Source organism: Semicossyphus pulcher, unplaced genomic scaffold, assembly GCF_022749685.1.
Source record: "Semicossyphus pulcher isolate SPU_LCO1_2020_fin unplaced genomic scaffold, fSemPul1.0.p SCAF_7, whole genome shotgun sequence".
NCBI classification, from domain to species: Eukaryota; Metazoa; Chordata; class Actinopteri; order Labriformes; family Labridae; genus Semicossyphus; species Semicossyphus pulcher.
In genome coordinates this window covers 29,000,762-29,013,810 of record NW_027211748.1, presented here as the reverse complement: position 1 = coordinate 29,013,810, position 13,049 = coordinate 29,000,762, and the positions used below count along the sequence as shown (strand labels likewise).

The following is a 13,049-nucleotide window of genomic DNA, read 5'->3' as shown; positions in this document are numbered from 1 at the left end:
ACAGATCCGTAATCACAGCATGACCGTGTGATGTTGCAAGAGGTGACAGCCGTGGAGGATGCATGTATCTGTGGGTGGACGGATGAATTATAGTGTGTGTGTGTGTGTGTGTGTGTGTGTGTGCCAAAGATAGCACAAAGACTGAATTAAGAGACAGGACCACATCACTCAGGTGGAACAGAAGTATCATCCAGTATGAGATCAATTTTATCATTGACTAGTTTTTGGCCCAGTCGAATCTTTTCAGTCTCAGTCTTCAGAGAATTTTTCTTCTTCCTGTTTGGAGTCTGAATCTGAAAAGACTCCCTTTCAGAGGGCTACATGACCACAAGCCCACGATCCCCAGAAGAGGAGGGACCTGGTTTGATTATTGAAGACTTGTCGGCCCTTTTTAAGAAGAACTCTTGACCTTCTTTATTTGCATTTATATTTGCAGCCTTCTCTAACATTTGCTTCAGAACATCCACCATGGCTGCCACGGTGCGTGTCCCACTACCTGAAAGCCCCCTGTAGAGCATCTTTCCCTGGTGGTAACAACACCAAGCTCCTGCTGCTGCGACCGGCTGTAAACCGTTAAATCAATTCTATCTCCCTCAGAGGGATTCGTCCACTTTGTCCCGCTGCCGCTCGCTCTGAGATTTACATCGAGCGGGCCTCCAGCTCCTTTCAGTCGGCACATGTCCTGCCTTTTGTCTGGGAGTTGTTTTTTTGTTTTCTTTTTACAGCCTCAAACTTAATTTCCTGGAAACGATGAGGCTCTGCCTGCGTCTCCCAGAGTTCTGTTCTCTCCACGGGCCTGACCTGTCAGGGCGAGCGGCGCTCCCCAAAGGCCCCGACAGCAAGAATCAAAAGTGCGCCGAGGCTTAGCGCGGCTTTTGTTGCGCTAATTAGCATAGTAATGATTAAAAAGGATTAGATGTTGAAGTCATTGGGATGCAAATGTGTGTGCTCATACATGAGGCCACAGTTTTCAACATGTGTGATTCATGTTGGAAGTTGTTTGATAAAGTGAGGCTGTGTGCTTTGTGTGTCTCACTTTTGAGAGAGGGCGTAAATCTGATCACACTGAGGGGAACATGTCTTTGTGAGTCTCCTCAAGACTTTACTCTTACTTTATGTGTGTTATGTGTTATTTCTTATAGAGTTAGCTAGTGTCTGTTTATGTTGTGGGGACATAAATCTGGCCACACATTAAAGGGACTCACAAAGACCTGGTCCACACAAGGCTAGCCTTTCATTTTGTGTGTGTGGATTTATTAGTACCGTTGAATTAGTGATTGTTTTCGTAGATGCACACTGATTCAAAGGTAGAACTTCAGTGTAAGGATGCTGTGCACTGTAGACATCTGTGGCTAATGTGTGCTAAATATAAAGACAACACATTGCTAAAGATGGATCCAGATTTTTTTAGGAGGGCCTTTTTGGGAGGCTGAGGTACGATTTCCTCTGAACCGTGTCAGCAGCGTTAAATAACTTGAGCCCTTTTCCCCGGCTTTTTTGCTTATTGGGAATTAGGTATTAGGTCACAATTGGCATTCAATTATCGCCTCAGCTCCGATCGGCATTGATGGGAAAACTTGTGTCGACACGCTAATCTCCGCCCCCTTTCCGGCGCGATGCTATGCTCCGTCGGAAACTAAGCTACAAATTCCGCCCGTCTCCGTCCGAGCAGCGCTCTAACATTGTTACAAATTCGTCGGCGCCGAGTTTGATACACAGACTGAATGAGTAAAAGATAACATAAAGACCGAACGACCGTAACATCTTCTCTGGTTACTAACCCTGTCTCCGGTGCGTTTGTGACGTCAGACGGTGACGCAGCAGAAAAGAAACTGAAAGCAGGATACTTCACTGGCAATGGGAAAAGAGACAATCGGCATATAAGCAGGTCTTACCGGGTCTGAAAAACCTGCGTCAATGCGCTAATTTTGGTGGGAAAGACTCCGTGTTTGTACTCCTGCAAGTTCTCTAAATAGGGGCGGCGCTGACTGCCACCTACTGTAGGTGATACACTCACCAATTATAAGTACATCATAAAACCCCACTTTGAAAATCTGTACCGTCGCTTTAAGCACAAAAAAACATGTAAACATCCACTGGTCCACAACGTTCCTCTTTAAGGGGATTTATGCAGCTGGATACACATGTTTAATCTGTTCTGATGCGTTAAGCGTTGTTGCAAAGTCAACATCTGAAATCAGGGTGAGACACACTGATGGTTTTGTGTGTGTGTGTGTGTGTGTGTGTGTGTGTGTGTGTGTGAGTGCACGTGCTGGGGCATGTACTGCATGTTTCCTTGTTAATTAACCTGCTTGTGAGTGACGTCCAAATTGCCCCAACGAGTTTACATTTCCTCCTGAAAATCTCATTAGTGCTTCACCGCCAAGGATTCAACTGTTTGTCAATCTGCCAACAACACACACACACACACACACACACACACACACACACACACGCACAGACACGGGCTACATCATTCAACAGGAGAGAGCCAATCTGTACTCCTGTACCCCTGTAGCACCGTGACATTTCCCCGCCGTCTCCGTCCCGAGACCACGTCCCATATCTCATTTTCCTCCTCCCTAATCGGATTAACCCCCGGCGTCCCTCAGCGCGCCCAGTTTCTCTATCAATGGACGACAGCTTGGCTCCTATAGCAGGCAGCTGCACTAAGAGCCTGTAAGATCCGTCCTTTCACAGGGAGATGTAGCCGAAATCGCTGGCAGCAGTAATCTGCACTCTTTAGCGGCGTGAACAAAAGGAGAGGAGGGTCTGGATTTGATTTGTGTCGGCTGCTTTGTTCAGGTTTTGTTCCTCCCGATGGAAATGTCTGTTTAATGGGGACTGCCTCTTTTTAACTCTGTTCACTTGTAAATTCATAATGCGCGTGTAATACAGCGCCTAAAATGGATGTACTGAGTTAAGCAGTGGCTTGGAGTCGAACATACTTTGCATCGTGCCATAAGAGGAGAACATGTTAATCTCCCACTCTTTCCTCTTTAATGTGGGAGAGGATTATGGACATGTAAAAGTTCTTGCTGTAATATGTGAAAGTCTTGTTTTGGCCTGTTGTATGTGCAAACCTTTATTTAAACGCTGCTTCATCAGAGAAAAGTCTACATATAATAACCCTTCTCCTGTCTCTCTCCCTGTGTCCTCCTCTCCTCCCGTCATCTCTCAGGTCTTTCTTCGTGAGTCTCTGGAGAATCGCCTGGAGAAGCAGAGGGAGATGGAGGTGCTGAAAGCCGCCATGGTCATCCAGGCGCACGTCATGGGCTACATGGCCAGGTGCGACTCAAACCTCAGCACATCGGTATCATAAACCTTCTAAGAAGTTCTCGTTGTCAACTGAGTGTTTTGATGTTTTTCTATACGCAGGAAGCAGTACAGGAAGCTGCTGCAGTGCATTGTGGTCATTCAAAAGAACTACCGGGCTTTCTACTGGAGGAGGAAGTTCCTGCTCCTCCGCTGGGCAGCGCTCACCTTCCAGAAACGTGTGCGAGGCCAGCTGGCCCGCCGGGCCTTCAGCCAGCTGCTGGAGGAGAGGAGGAGGAGGAGGGAGGAGGAGGAGCGGTGTCGCAGGAGGATGGAGGAGGAGATGGAGAGGTGGGGTTGTCATCTTAAAGAATTCTTTAGTGGAATCTTCTTACATACTTTACATACTTTCTTACATTTCTTTCCAGTTTTTTCTGTTTTAAATACTCACAGTCTGGTGCGGTGAGGATCAGAGCAACATCTTGAAAAACTTTATCTGTGCTCTGACTTTAAACTCAGTTTATGTTTTTACTTAAAATTGTTTTTCTTCTGAGAATAAAGTCAGAAGTTTAAGATTAGTCCTGAACCCTGAGATTAAAGTCCATGTGACTCAAGTGGTGCAGTGGTTAGCACTGTTAGCTGGTTCGAATCCATGTCTGCATCTTCTCCCCGTGCTCCTTAGGTTCATTGGTGACTCTAAATTGCCCGTAGGTGTGAGTGTAAGTGTGAAAGGTTGTCTGTCTCGATAGCCCTATTTACACTGCAGTTCTGCCTCAGCGCTGTAACGAAGCTCCGTCCTCATGCAGACTTGTTCATTTTACATTGGATCAAGCAACGCCGGCGTAAAGCCGCCCCAGGGTGTGTTTTTAAACGTGTGCGAGGTGTAAACAAAGAGTGCGTGCTTCAAATACACACACACGGCGCTGCTCCGCCCTGTCAGCTCTGCTCTCTGTTACTAGCTCTGATGTCGGCTCAGAAGCGGAGCGACTTCGCCCCACCATTCTACCACATAGAAGACAGAACGTAACAGAGGCGTAATAATCCCATCTTGAACTAAAAGGGGCTTATGTGTCAGCCCTGTGATTGACAGGTGACCTGTGCAGGTGTAAACCCGCCTCTCTGACCTCTGTACACTCTGTGGCTGTCTGGTTGTAGTGTAAAAACACTGCAGCATGTATTTGTTGTTGGCTGTCCGCTCGATGGATTTTATGGGAATGTATCGCCACTATAAGACGGGAAATGTAATTACAGGACTGTTTTGGTAAATCGTATCTCTGACCGTCTGTTCCAGTCAGCTGATGTCTGTCTGTTCTTTATTTGTGTGTCCGTGCAGGGAGAGACAGAGGCTGGAGGCTGAGAGGCTCGCCCGAGAGGTACGATGACACTCATCGCTCAGATTCTTTTGTGTAAAAATGTCATTCATGAGTTTTTGCAGAGATCTGTGGGAATAGTTTTTTTATATTTAATTTAATTTTTAAATTCCAGACGACAGGCAGCACAGGCGAATTAACTGCTCTATCCTTATATACTGAAAATAAACATACACAGGTCATGATTTTTGCCCATAATTGTGTCCATAATTTGGCTCTATAAGTCTTTTGTCCCGGGAGCAGTGACAGACTTTTAGTACTCAAGACACCATCTCTTCATTGGAGATTACAGACGTGTAATTCCACCTAAAAGCTGATTGTATTAAAAAGGACCTGCGGTAGCATCCTAACAGATGAGAAGTCCAAAATCCGTTTCCATCAGACATCATTAAAATATCTCTCTCCCATCCTCAGGCGGAGGAGGCCAGAAGACTAGAAGATCTTCATCACTCTGAGGAGGTAGCTTCTCTGGCTCTACCTCCGCCTCCACCTGCAGCAGAAGCTGAAACATCCCCAGACACGCTGGAGGAGGTGGTGTCAGCCGAGCCCCTCATGGAGGCATCCGAACAAGAGGAGGCCGTCCGTCCTCAGGAGGCGTCTCAGGTGGAGGAGATCCTGCGACTGGAGCGGGAGATCCAGGTGCTGCAGAGGCAGAAGGAGCGTCAGGAGCTCTCTCTGACTGAAGCCTCCCTCAACCGCCTGCAGCTCCTCCGGGACCAGGAGCTGAGGCGTCTGGAGGACGAAGCCTGCAAGGCAGCGCAGCAGTTCCTGGACTCGCTGAACTTTGACGAGATCGACGAGTGCGTGAGGAACATTGAGAGCTCGTTGGGAGTCGGCGAAGAAGAAGAGAAGGAGAAAGAGGGTGGACGGAGGAGAGGTAACGAAGAGGAAGAGGTGGATGAAGGGTTTGGGGCTGATGATGAGGCCTTCAAGGACTCACCGAACCCGAGTGAGCACGGCCACTCAGACGGGCAGCGGACGAGCGGGATCCGAACGAGTGATGACTCGTCTGAAGAAGACCCATACGCCAATGATGGTGTGATCCCACCGCTGCCGCCGACAGCCCTGCTTCACCAACCGCTGCCTTTACCCCCAGTGCCCCCCGCCTGCCACAGTGCCTCATCCAGCGGGGACTCAGCCTACTGCCACCCCCAGGCTTCATCCGAGGCTCAGTCCGATGACCTGGTGGAGCTCATACCGCCTGATGAGGATTCAGACTACGACCAGGATGACTACGATGAGGGCGCCATCCTGTCCAGTGGCAGCGTGGCGTTCTCCAACCCTCGCAGCGGCCAGTGGTCTCCTGACTACCGAGCCTCAGTGGGCACCTACAACAGCTCGGGGGCTTACCGCTTCAGCTCGGAGGGGGCTCAGTCATCGGTGAGTTTGGACTAAGTAATGCCACAAACCATTGTACAAACCATGGTCCGTTGGTCCTCCATGCACATTCAGTCATGTTTACCTTGCAGATCATGAGTGTCTCATTTCTGTTGTTATTCCAGTTTGAGGACAGCGAGGACGACTTCGACAGATTCGACACAGATGACGAGCTGTCGTACCGGCGGGACTCCGTCTACAGCTGCGTCACGCTCCCATACTTCCACAGCTTCCTCTACATCAAAGGTATCTCCTTCATTACAGTGCTCACACAAGTACATCAGAAACGAGCAAGAACTAAAATGACCTCTGACTTCTGTAGGAGAAAGCTGTGGGACTTCATTGTAGAACACGAATAAATAATATCTTCTATCTGATATTTTCCTCCCCAGGCGGTCTGATGAACACGTGGAAGCGTCGCTGGTGCGTTCTGAAGGACGAGACCTTCCTGTGGTTTCGGGCCAAGCAGGAGGCTCTGAAGCAGGGCTGGCTGCACAAGAAGGGAGGGGGCTCGTCTACGCTGTCCCGCCGCAACTGGAAGCGCCGCTGGTTTGTGCTGCGGCAGAGCAAGCTCACGTATTTTGAGAACGACGGCGAGGACAAGATTAAGGGGGTTCTGGACATGCATAATGCCAAGTAAGGACTCATCAGGGCGACATCGAAATCTCAGTCATCGAACAGTCAGCCGTGAAGACGCACTTTCAATTTCTAATTTTGAGACTCTCACGGGGGCATTGACCTACTTTTGTTTCTGTGGTCTGCAGAGAAATCATTGACAACACCGGTAAGGAGAATGGGATTGACATCGTGATGCCAGAGAGGACCTACCATCTGATCGCAGAGTCGGCTGAGGATGCCAGGTGAGATGTGTGCCAAACTCTGCGGGGAAACAACGTTTGGACTTGTGTTCTGAGCGAAGCAAAAAAAAGTCCTGATGATGATGATGATGATGATGATGATGATGATGATGATGTCGTCCATGTTTTACAGCCAGTGGTTCAGCGTGCTGAGTCAGGTCCACGGCTCTACAGAACAGGAGATCAGGGAGATGCACGACGAGCAGGCCAACCCGCAGAACGCTGTGGTGAGTACCGCTGGGAGAAGCAAAGCACTGTGGGAAATGGAGTTGTAGTAAGACTTGTAATGCTGTATCATTTAACATTCATTTAATATTATTGCAAAAAAAAAAACTATTTTAAGTTGCACTTTTCAAGTTCCCTCAGTTTGATCTCAAACCCTTCCCACATATTGTTACTGATATACGTTGTTTTATCTTTTAAGAACATGGTTGATACTATTATTTTAAGATCTAGCATCCTGAAAATGTCCTGAGGGGCGAGAATGTGGAAGAAAACTTTCATAGATGAAGGAGTTTTTGTTTTTGCGCTCTTCATTTTGATTGTTTTTCTTGTGAGAGTTAAATCAGAAATCTTATTGTGTATTGTGAATTCTGAAATTACTCTGAGATTAAAGCAGCCCTAAGCTTCTTCTTCGTTGGTGTCTGTTTCTGCGTTAAGTGAAGATGAATCTTCAGGAACTACAGGATTTCATACATCTCAACTCTCATGTAGCTGTGTCTTTTTTAGATCTCTCTTTTAGTCTCTTTTCTTTCATTCGATCTTTAAAATCCACTTCAGATTCAGTCCGAGCACACTTTGATACTTTGTTTTATCTGCACGATTGTTTTGTTCTTTCCTTTTCTGCCTTGTTGTGTATCTTTGTATTGAACTGGCAGGACACACATCTGTTATAAGTGTGTGTATGAAGGAGGAGATGCTTTTTTTCCCCCAGAGTTGCACCTGTGAGTGCGGTGTTGCTTTATCTGTGTGTGTCAGAGAGAGAGGGAGGTAATTGGTTTCCTCAGGGCGGAGGAAGGTCAAACTCATTTTCCAAACCCACACCACTGTTACTGAACCTTCCTCTCTCTCTCTCTCTCTCTCTCTCTCCCTCTCTCTCCCTCTCGCTTCAGGGAACATTGGACGTTGGGATGATCGATTCGGTTTGTGCATCAGATAATCCAGAGAGGTGAGGACCTTTATCAAACACAACAGCATGTCTCTGCACTGTTTCACACACTCTGTCCCACACACACACACACACACACTACAGCAAAGTGAAACAACCCAGAAGTGTAAATTAGATAAAAACCAAAAGCCTGTTTTCTTTCAGAACCTCGGCTGCTTTTTGTAGGATGTGAGATTAATGCGCTCTGGTGCTTGTTTCTTTTCTTCTGTGGCTCCCTGTCACTGATTCCTGATTCAATTACTTTATTCTCATTTTAAACTTCCATAAAGGTTTTGCAACAATGGTGGGAAAGTGCAAAATGAAATCATTTATAACTCCTCAACATGTTAATTTCAGTTTAACATTGAGCCACTAGGGGGTGCTGCTCTTTAATATGTTGGCTCTAACACAAAGGTAGTTCCTGCCTTGTTTCATCAGCTTGTAGCTTCGCTAAAAGTTGAAATCTCTCAGGATTTAATTTTTGTTTTTGTTTCTTGAGTTCTATCAAACTGACAACAAACAGATTTTACAGTTTGTGATTGGTCCTCTGTTATATCATGTTTGTTTGAGCCTTCTCTCTTCTTACTATCTACATGTCCTGTATTTTTCCGTTGTTCCAGGCCCAACTCCTTCGTCATAATCACGGCAAACCGCGTGCTGCACTGCAACGCCGACACGCCCGAGGAGATGCACCACTGGATCACTCTGCTGCAGCGCTCCAAAGGAGACACCCGCGTCGATGGACAGGAGTTCATCATCCGAGGTGACAACTCAATCACTTATCGTCCCAGCTATATTTTTCATGCCTTCTTAAAACCTGGAGTCTTTCCCAGAATGCATTGAGGCAGAAACAACACAGATATGAACAATATTAGAAGAACATCTGTAAGATTGCTGTGGAAGCTGCTGACTGTAAATAAACAGTACGTTTTTATTCCTCGAATATGGAACAACAGAAGATAAGTTCATTTGTAAATGTGCAGGTTTACATTAGTAGCAGCTTACACCAAAGTCCATCAACGTTTTCAGCATTTTTCCTAAATTGAAAAGACATTTAAAACCTCAGAATATCCAAAACAGATTGTAAATAAGTAATATAAAATAAGTTCAATCTGCACTAGTCATTTGAGTCTACACTTTCACACTATGTGTGTGGATCGCTGCTGCTGTGACAGGCTGGCTGTGCACCTTTTGTAATGACATGGCCTTGGAAATTTTAGCAACCAAAATATCTGATTCCCTTTTTTTCCCCATCAGGCTGGTTGCACAAAGAGATGAAGAACAGCACCAAGTTGTCGCTGAAGCTGAAGAAGCGCTGGTTTCTGCTTACCCACAATTCCCTTGACTACTACAAGAGCTCAGAGCGTAGCGCCCTCAAGCTGGGAACGCTGGTGCTGAACAGCCTCTGCTCGGTGGTTCTGCCGGACGAAAAGGTCTTCAAAGAGACCGGTAGGAAGAAGGACTTCATGCACTTCAGTATGATTGTGGTGTTTGCATGTGTAGTGTGAGACTGGGGAGGAAGCTGAGAGACAAAATGCTTTCATACAACCTTAATTCAACCATTTCAAAGACAAACTGTATCTTTGTCACCTTGTGAAACATGCCTCGTCTCTTTCGCCTCTTCATCATGCCGCCCTCCTGACAGGCTACTGGAACGTGATCGTGTACGGCCGTAAACACTCCTACCGTCTCTACTGTAAGCTGCTGAATGAGGCCACACGTTGGGCCAACTCCATCCAGAACGTCATCGACACCAAAGCTCCCATCGACACGCCGACCCAGCAGCTCATCCAGGACATCAAGGTAGGAAATTGCGAGTGTATCCCAGCATGCATCTGATGGAACACAAATACAAAAACAAGATACAGTCACTCTCATGTACACATTAACAGGATCGTTCCGGTGTTTTTAAGAGCCTTTACCTATTTTGGGGTCTTCAGACTAAAAGGCACAATAAGCTATGGAACAGCTCCAGTAGACTGCTTCAGCAAGCAGCTGTGAAACAGGCTGTAATGGCTGTAACACAATCCTTTGGGGCAAAGGGGCAGATCAAAGTTTGTCCACTGAAGTTTTTCCACTGACAGGCTCAGGTTGTTATTCTAAGTGTCTAAAAACATTACAGAAAGGATCCTTACAGAGATAGACCTTTTTGTTAAAGAGGAAGATGATTGTTTTAACCACAGACAGACGTTACATCGCTCTCTGCACACACCAGACTCACAAAAACATTTTACCTCATGGAACACAGAGAAACGTTGATTTACAGCTGTCTTAACTGCTTCACTTGTTTGTCTTATTTTCTGACTTACATTGCAAATATGTGACAATATTTGTGTAACATGCAATGACCAAAACAAACTAACCGATTGCGCAGTGAGAGACCGGCGTCTTCTGTGAAGTAAAATTACTGTTTTCATCACAGGAGTCTGGTGGCTTAGAAGAAAGAGATTTAGACACTAAAATATGCAAACATTAGGCGTAGGCCTTAACAGTAAATGGGAGTCTCTGGGAGTGTTTGGACTGTAAGAAAACTTCATCGAAAGAGGACGAGATTGTGACTTTAACTATCATAATTATAAATGTCATGTCTTATTGAATCTTTAATAACTAGGATAGCAAAGACACCTGCTGTACGCTCCAGGTAGAGTTTAAAGTCAGATGCAAAGACTTCAGCCCCCTTTTCAAAACCACCTCCCCCCCAGTAAACTCTCAGATCACCAGCGGAGCGTCGTACTAAAGTCAGCTCTGCTCTCTGCAGGAGAACTGTCTGAACTCAGAGGTGGTGGAGCAGATCTACAAGAGGAACCCCATACTGCGCTACAGCCACCATCCGCTGCACACTCCACTGCTGCCCCTGCCCTACGGAGACATCCACCTCACCGGTGAGTCGCACAGTTATAAGACAGTCAGGACAGGTCTTGGATAAATGTACTTATAAATTCCAGGTGAGTTGGCCCTCAATAAAATTGTCGTGACAATACAATAAAATAATTGACTCATGGCCATCACCGGAAAATTTGAATGCATTTCACATTTTTAAAGCAGAATTAATAAGATAAAGAGTGAGCTTTTAAAGGTACACTGTAAAGAGCAACATGATCAACATCTTCCCCTCCGCCCTGCTCAGCTCCAAGGAACAGAAGCTACACGACCCTGCAGCACGAAGCCCTCAAAGTGTTCGGCTCTCTGCAGCACCTGGAGGGCGTGGCCGACCCAGTGCCAATCATCCAGGGCATCCTGCAGACCGGCCAGGAGCTCAAACCCCTGCGGGACGAGCTCTTCTGCCAGCTGGTCAAGCAGACGACACGACCGCCGCAGCCTGGCGGACCAGGAAACCTCTGCAGCTGGAAGATCCTTGCATGCATGTCCTGCACCTTCGTGCCCACTAGGAGCATTCTCCGATACCTCAAGTTCCACCTGAAGAGGTATTTGCATGCTTAAACATTAATTAAGACAGTTTGGATCTCTTCATCTTAAGTTACTCTTTGTCTTATTATTGGTGTAATCTCTTTCATGATCGCCTCTCTCCGCAGGACTCGGGAACTCTTCCCTGGCTCAGAGATGGATCGCTATGCTGCCTTCTCCCTCGACTCCCTGAGGAAGACTCGAGCAAGGGAGAACGTCCCTTCACAGGAGGAGATCCGTTCCATTGTGGCCCGGCAGGACATGAGCACCACCGTTCACTGCCATGGAGGAGGATCCTGCAAGATCACCATCAACTCTCACACAACAGCTGGAGAGGTGGGTGACAGCCGGGGGTTTCGGTAGCCTGCAACCACAAGACTGTAATGGCTACAACTTTATCCCTGGGTGCAAAGGCCATTTAAAAACACCAGAATTCCCTGAAAGCAAAGCAAAAATATCCAATCTGATATCAGGCAGTGTCTCTAAAATCCCTTCTGTGTGTGTGTCAGGTGGTGGAGAAGCTGATTCGCGGCCTGGCCATGGAGGACAGCAGGAACATGTTTGCTCTGTTTGAACACAACGACACCACGGAGAAAGCCATCGAGAGCCGCACAGTCGTGGCTGACGTGCTCGCCAAGTTCGAAAAGTAAGCGTCACAGTGTAAATGTGTGCGTTTGTTGTATGTTTAGTTCTTCTGGTCTTCATTAACTCACTCTCTGGTCTCCAGGCTCTCAGCTAGCCCAGATGAACACAACACCGGCTGGAAGTTTTACTTCAAGCTCTACTGCTTCTTGGACACGGACAATGTTCCCAAAGACAGCGTGGAGTTTGCCTTCATGTTCGAGCAGGTAAGACAGAATTCAATCCAATCGATCATTTAGTTTCTGTGCAATTTTTGATAATTCTGTTGATTATTTTTGTAATTATTTAATCTTCAAAATGTCAGAAAATCTTACATTTTGTTTTCGTCTGCTGTCTGCAGGCACATGAAGCCGTCATTAGAGGTCAGTATCCTGCCCCTGAGGAGACTCTTCAGTTCCTGGCCGCCTTGAGACTTCAGTACCTCCTGGGTGATCACAGCTCCCAGGCCAACATCCCTGAAATGTCCCTGGTGTTCCCCATGGCGCGGTTGCGGGCCCGGGTGCAGAACTCAGCCAAGACGTTTGCTCCGGGCACCGGCTCGGTGGCCGAACGCTCGGGCACATCTGAGAGGAAACGCTCGAGCTTCCTGGAGGGAACGCTGAGGAGGAGCTTTAGGAGCGGCTCGCTGAGTCGACAGAAGCTAGAGGAGGAGAACAGCCTGGAGGCGTGGATGAGGGAGGAGGCGACAGCTGTGAGGACAAGCTTGATGGACAAGTGGAAGAAACTACAGGGGATGAACCAGGAACAAGCCATGGTCAAATACATGACTCTGGTGAAGGAGTGGAAGGGATACGGGTCCACGCTGTTCAACGTTGAGGTGAGGAGAAGATAATGTGAAAGATAATTTGTTTAATGAGTGTCTGTCGGATCACTTGTTTGAATATTTGGTACACTGTTTGCCTCAAGCAAAGGAGTTCAAGTATCTCAGGGTCTTGTTCACAGTGAGGGTTAAATGGATCGTGAGATTGTCAGAACTCTCATGCTTGTTGTCTCCAC

The 13,049-nt window shown here is 47.0% G+C and overlaps 1 protein-coding gene across 1 annotated transcript in view; it reads left to right on the top strand.

Moving 5' to 3' along the window:
• myo10 (myosin X) overlaps window positions 1–13,049 on the top strand; it is a 122,103-nt gene that overhangs the window by 106,477 nt on the left and 2,577 nt on the right. The window contains exons 22-39 of the mRNA XM_069684645.1: window positions 3,182–3,288; window positions 3,379–3,606; window positions 4,589–4,628; window positions 5,040–6,005; window positions 6,128–6,248; window positions 6,395–6,638; window positions 6,767–6,862; window positions 6,993–7,086; window positions 7,972–8,027; window positions 8,627–8,769; window positions 9,264–9,455; window positions 9,652–9,809; window positions 10,765–10,888; window positions 11,134–11,431; window positions 11,540–11,747; window positions 11,921–12,057; window positions 12,139–12,259; window positions 12,394–12,870. Coding sequence (XP_069540746.1) covers window positions 3,182–3,288; window positions 3,379–3,606; window positions 4,589–4,628; window positions 5,040–6,005; window positions 6,128–6,248; window positions 6,395–6,638; window positions 6,767–6,862; window positions 6,993–7,086; window positions 7,972–8,027; window positions 8,627–8,769; window positions 9,264–9,455; window positions 9,652–9,809; window positions 10,765–10,888; window positions 11,134–11,431; window positions 11,540–11,747; window positions 11,921–12,057; window positions 12,139–12,259; window positions 12,394–12,870 — 3,810 coding nt within the window. The remainder of the gene's footprint in view (window positions 1–3,181; window positions 3,289–3,378; window positions 3,607–4,588; window positions 4,629–5,039; window positions 6,006–6,127; window positions 6,249–6,394; window positions 6,639–6,766; window positions 6,863–6,992; window positions 7,087–7,971; window positions 8,028–8,626; window positions 8,770–9,263; window positions 9,456–9,651; window positions 9,810–10,764; window positions 10,889–11,133; window positions 11,432–11,539; window positions 11,748–11,920; window positions 12,058–12,138; window positions 12,260–12,393; window positions 12,871–13,049) is intronic.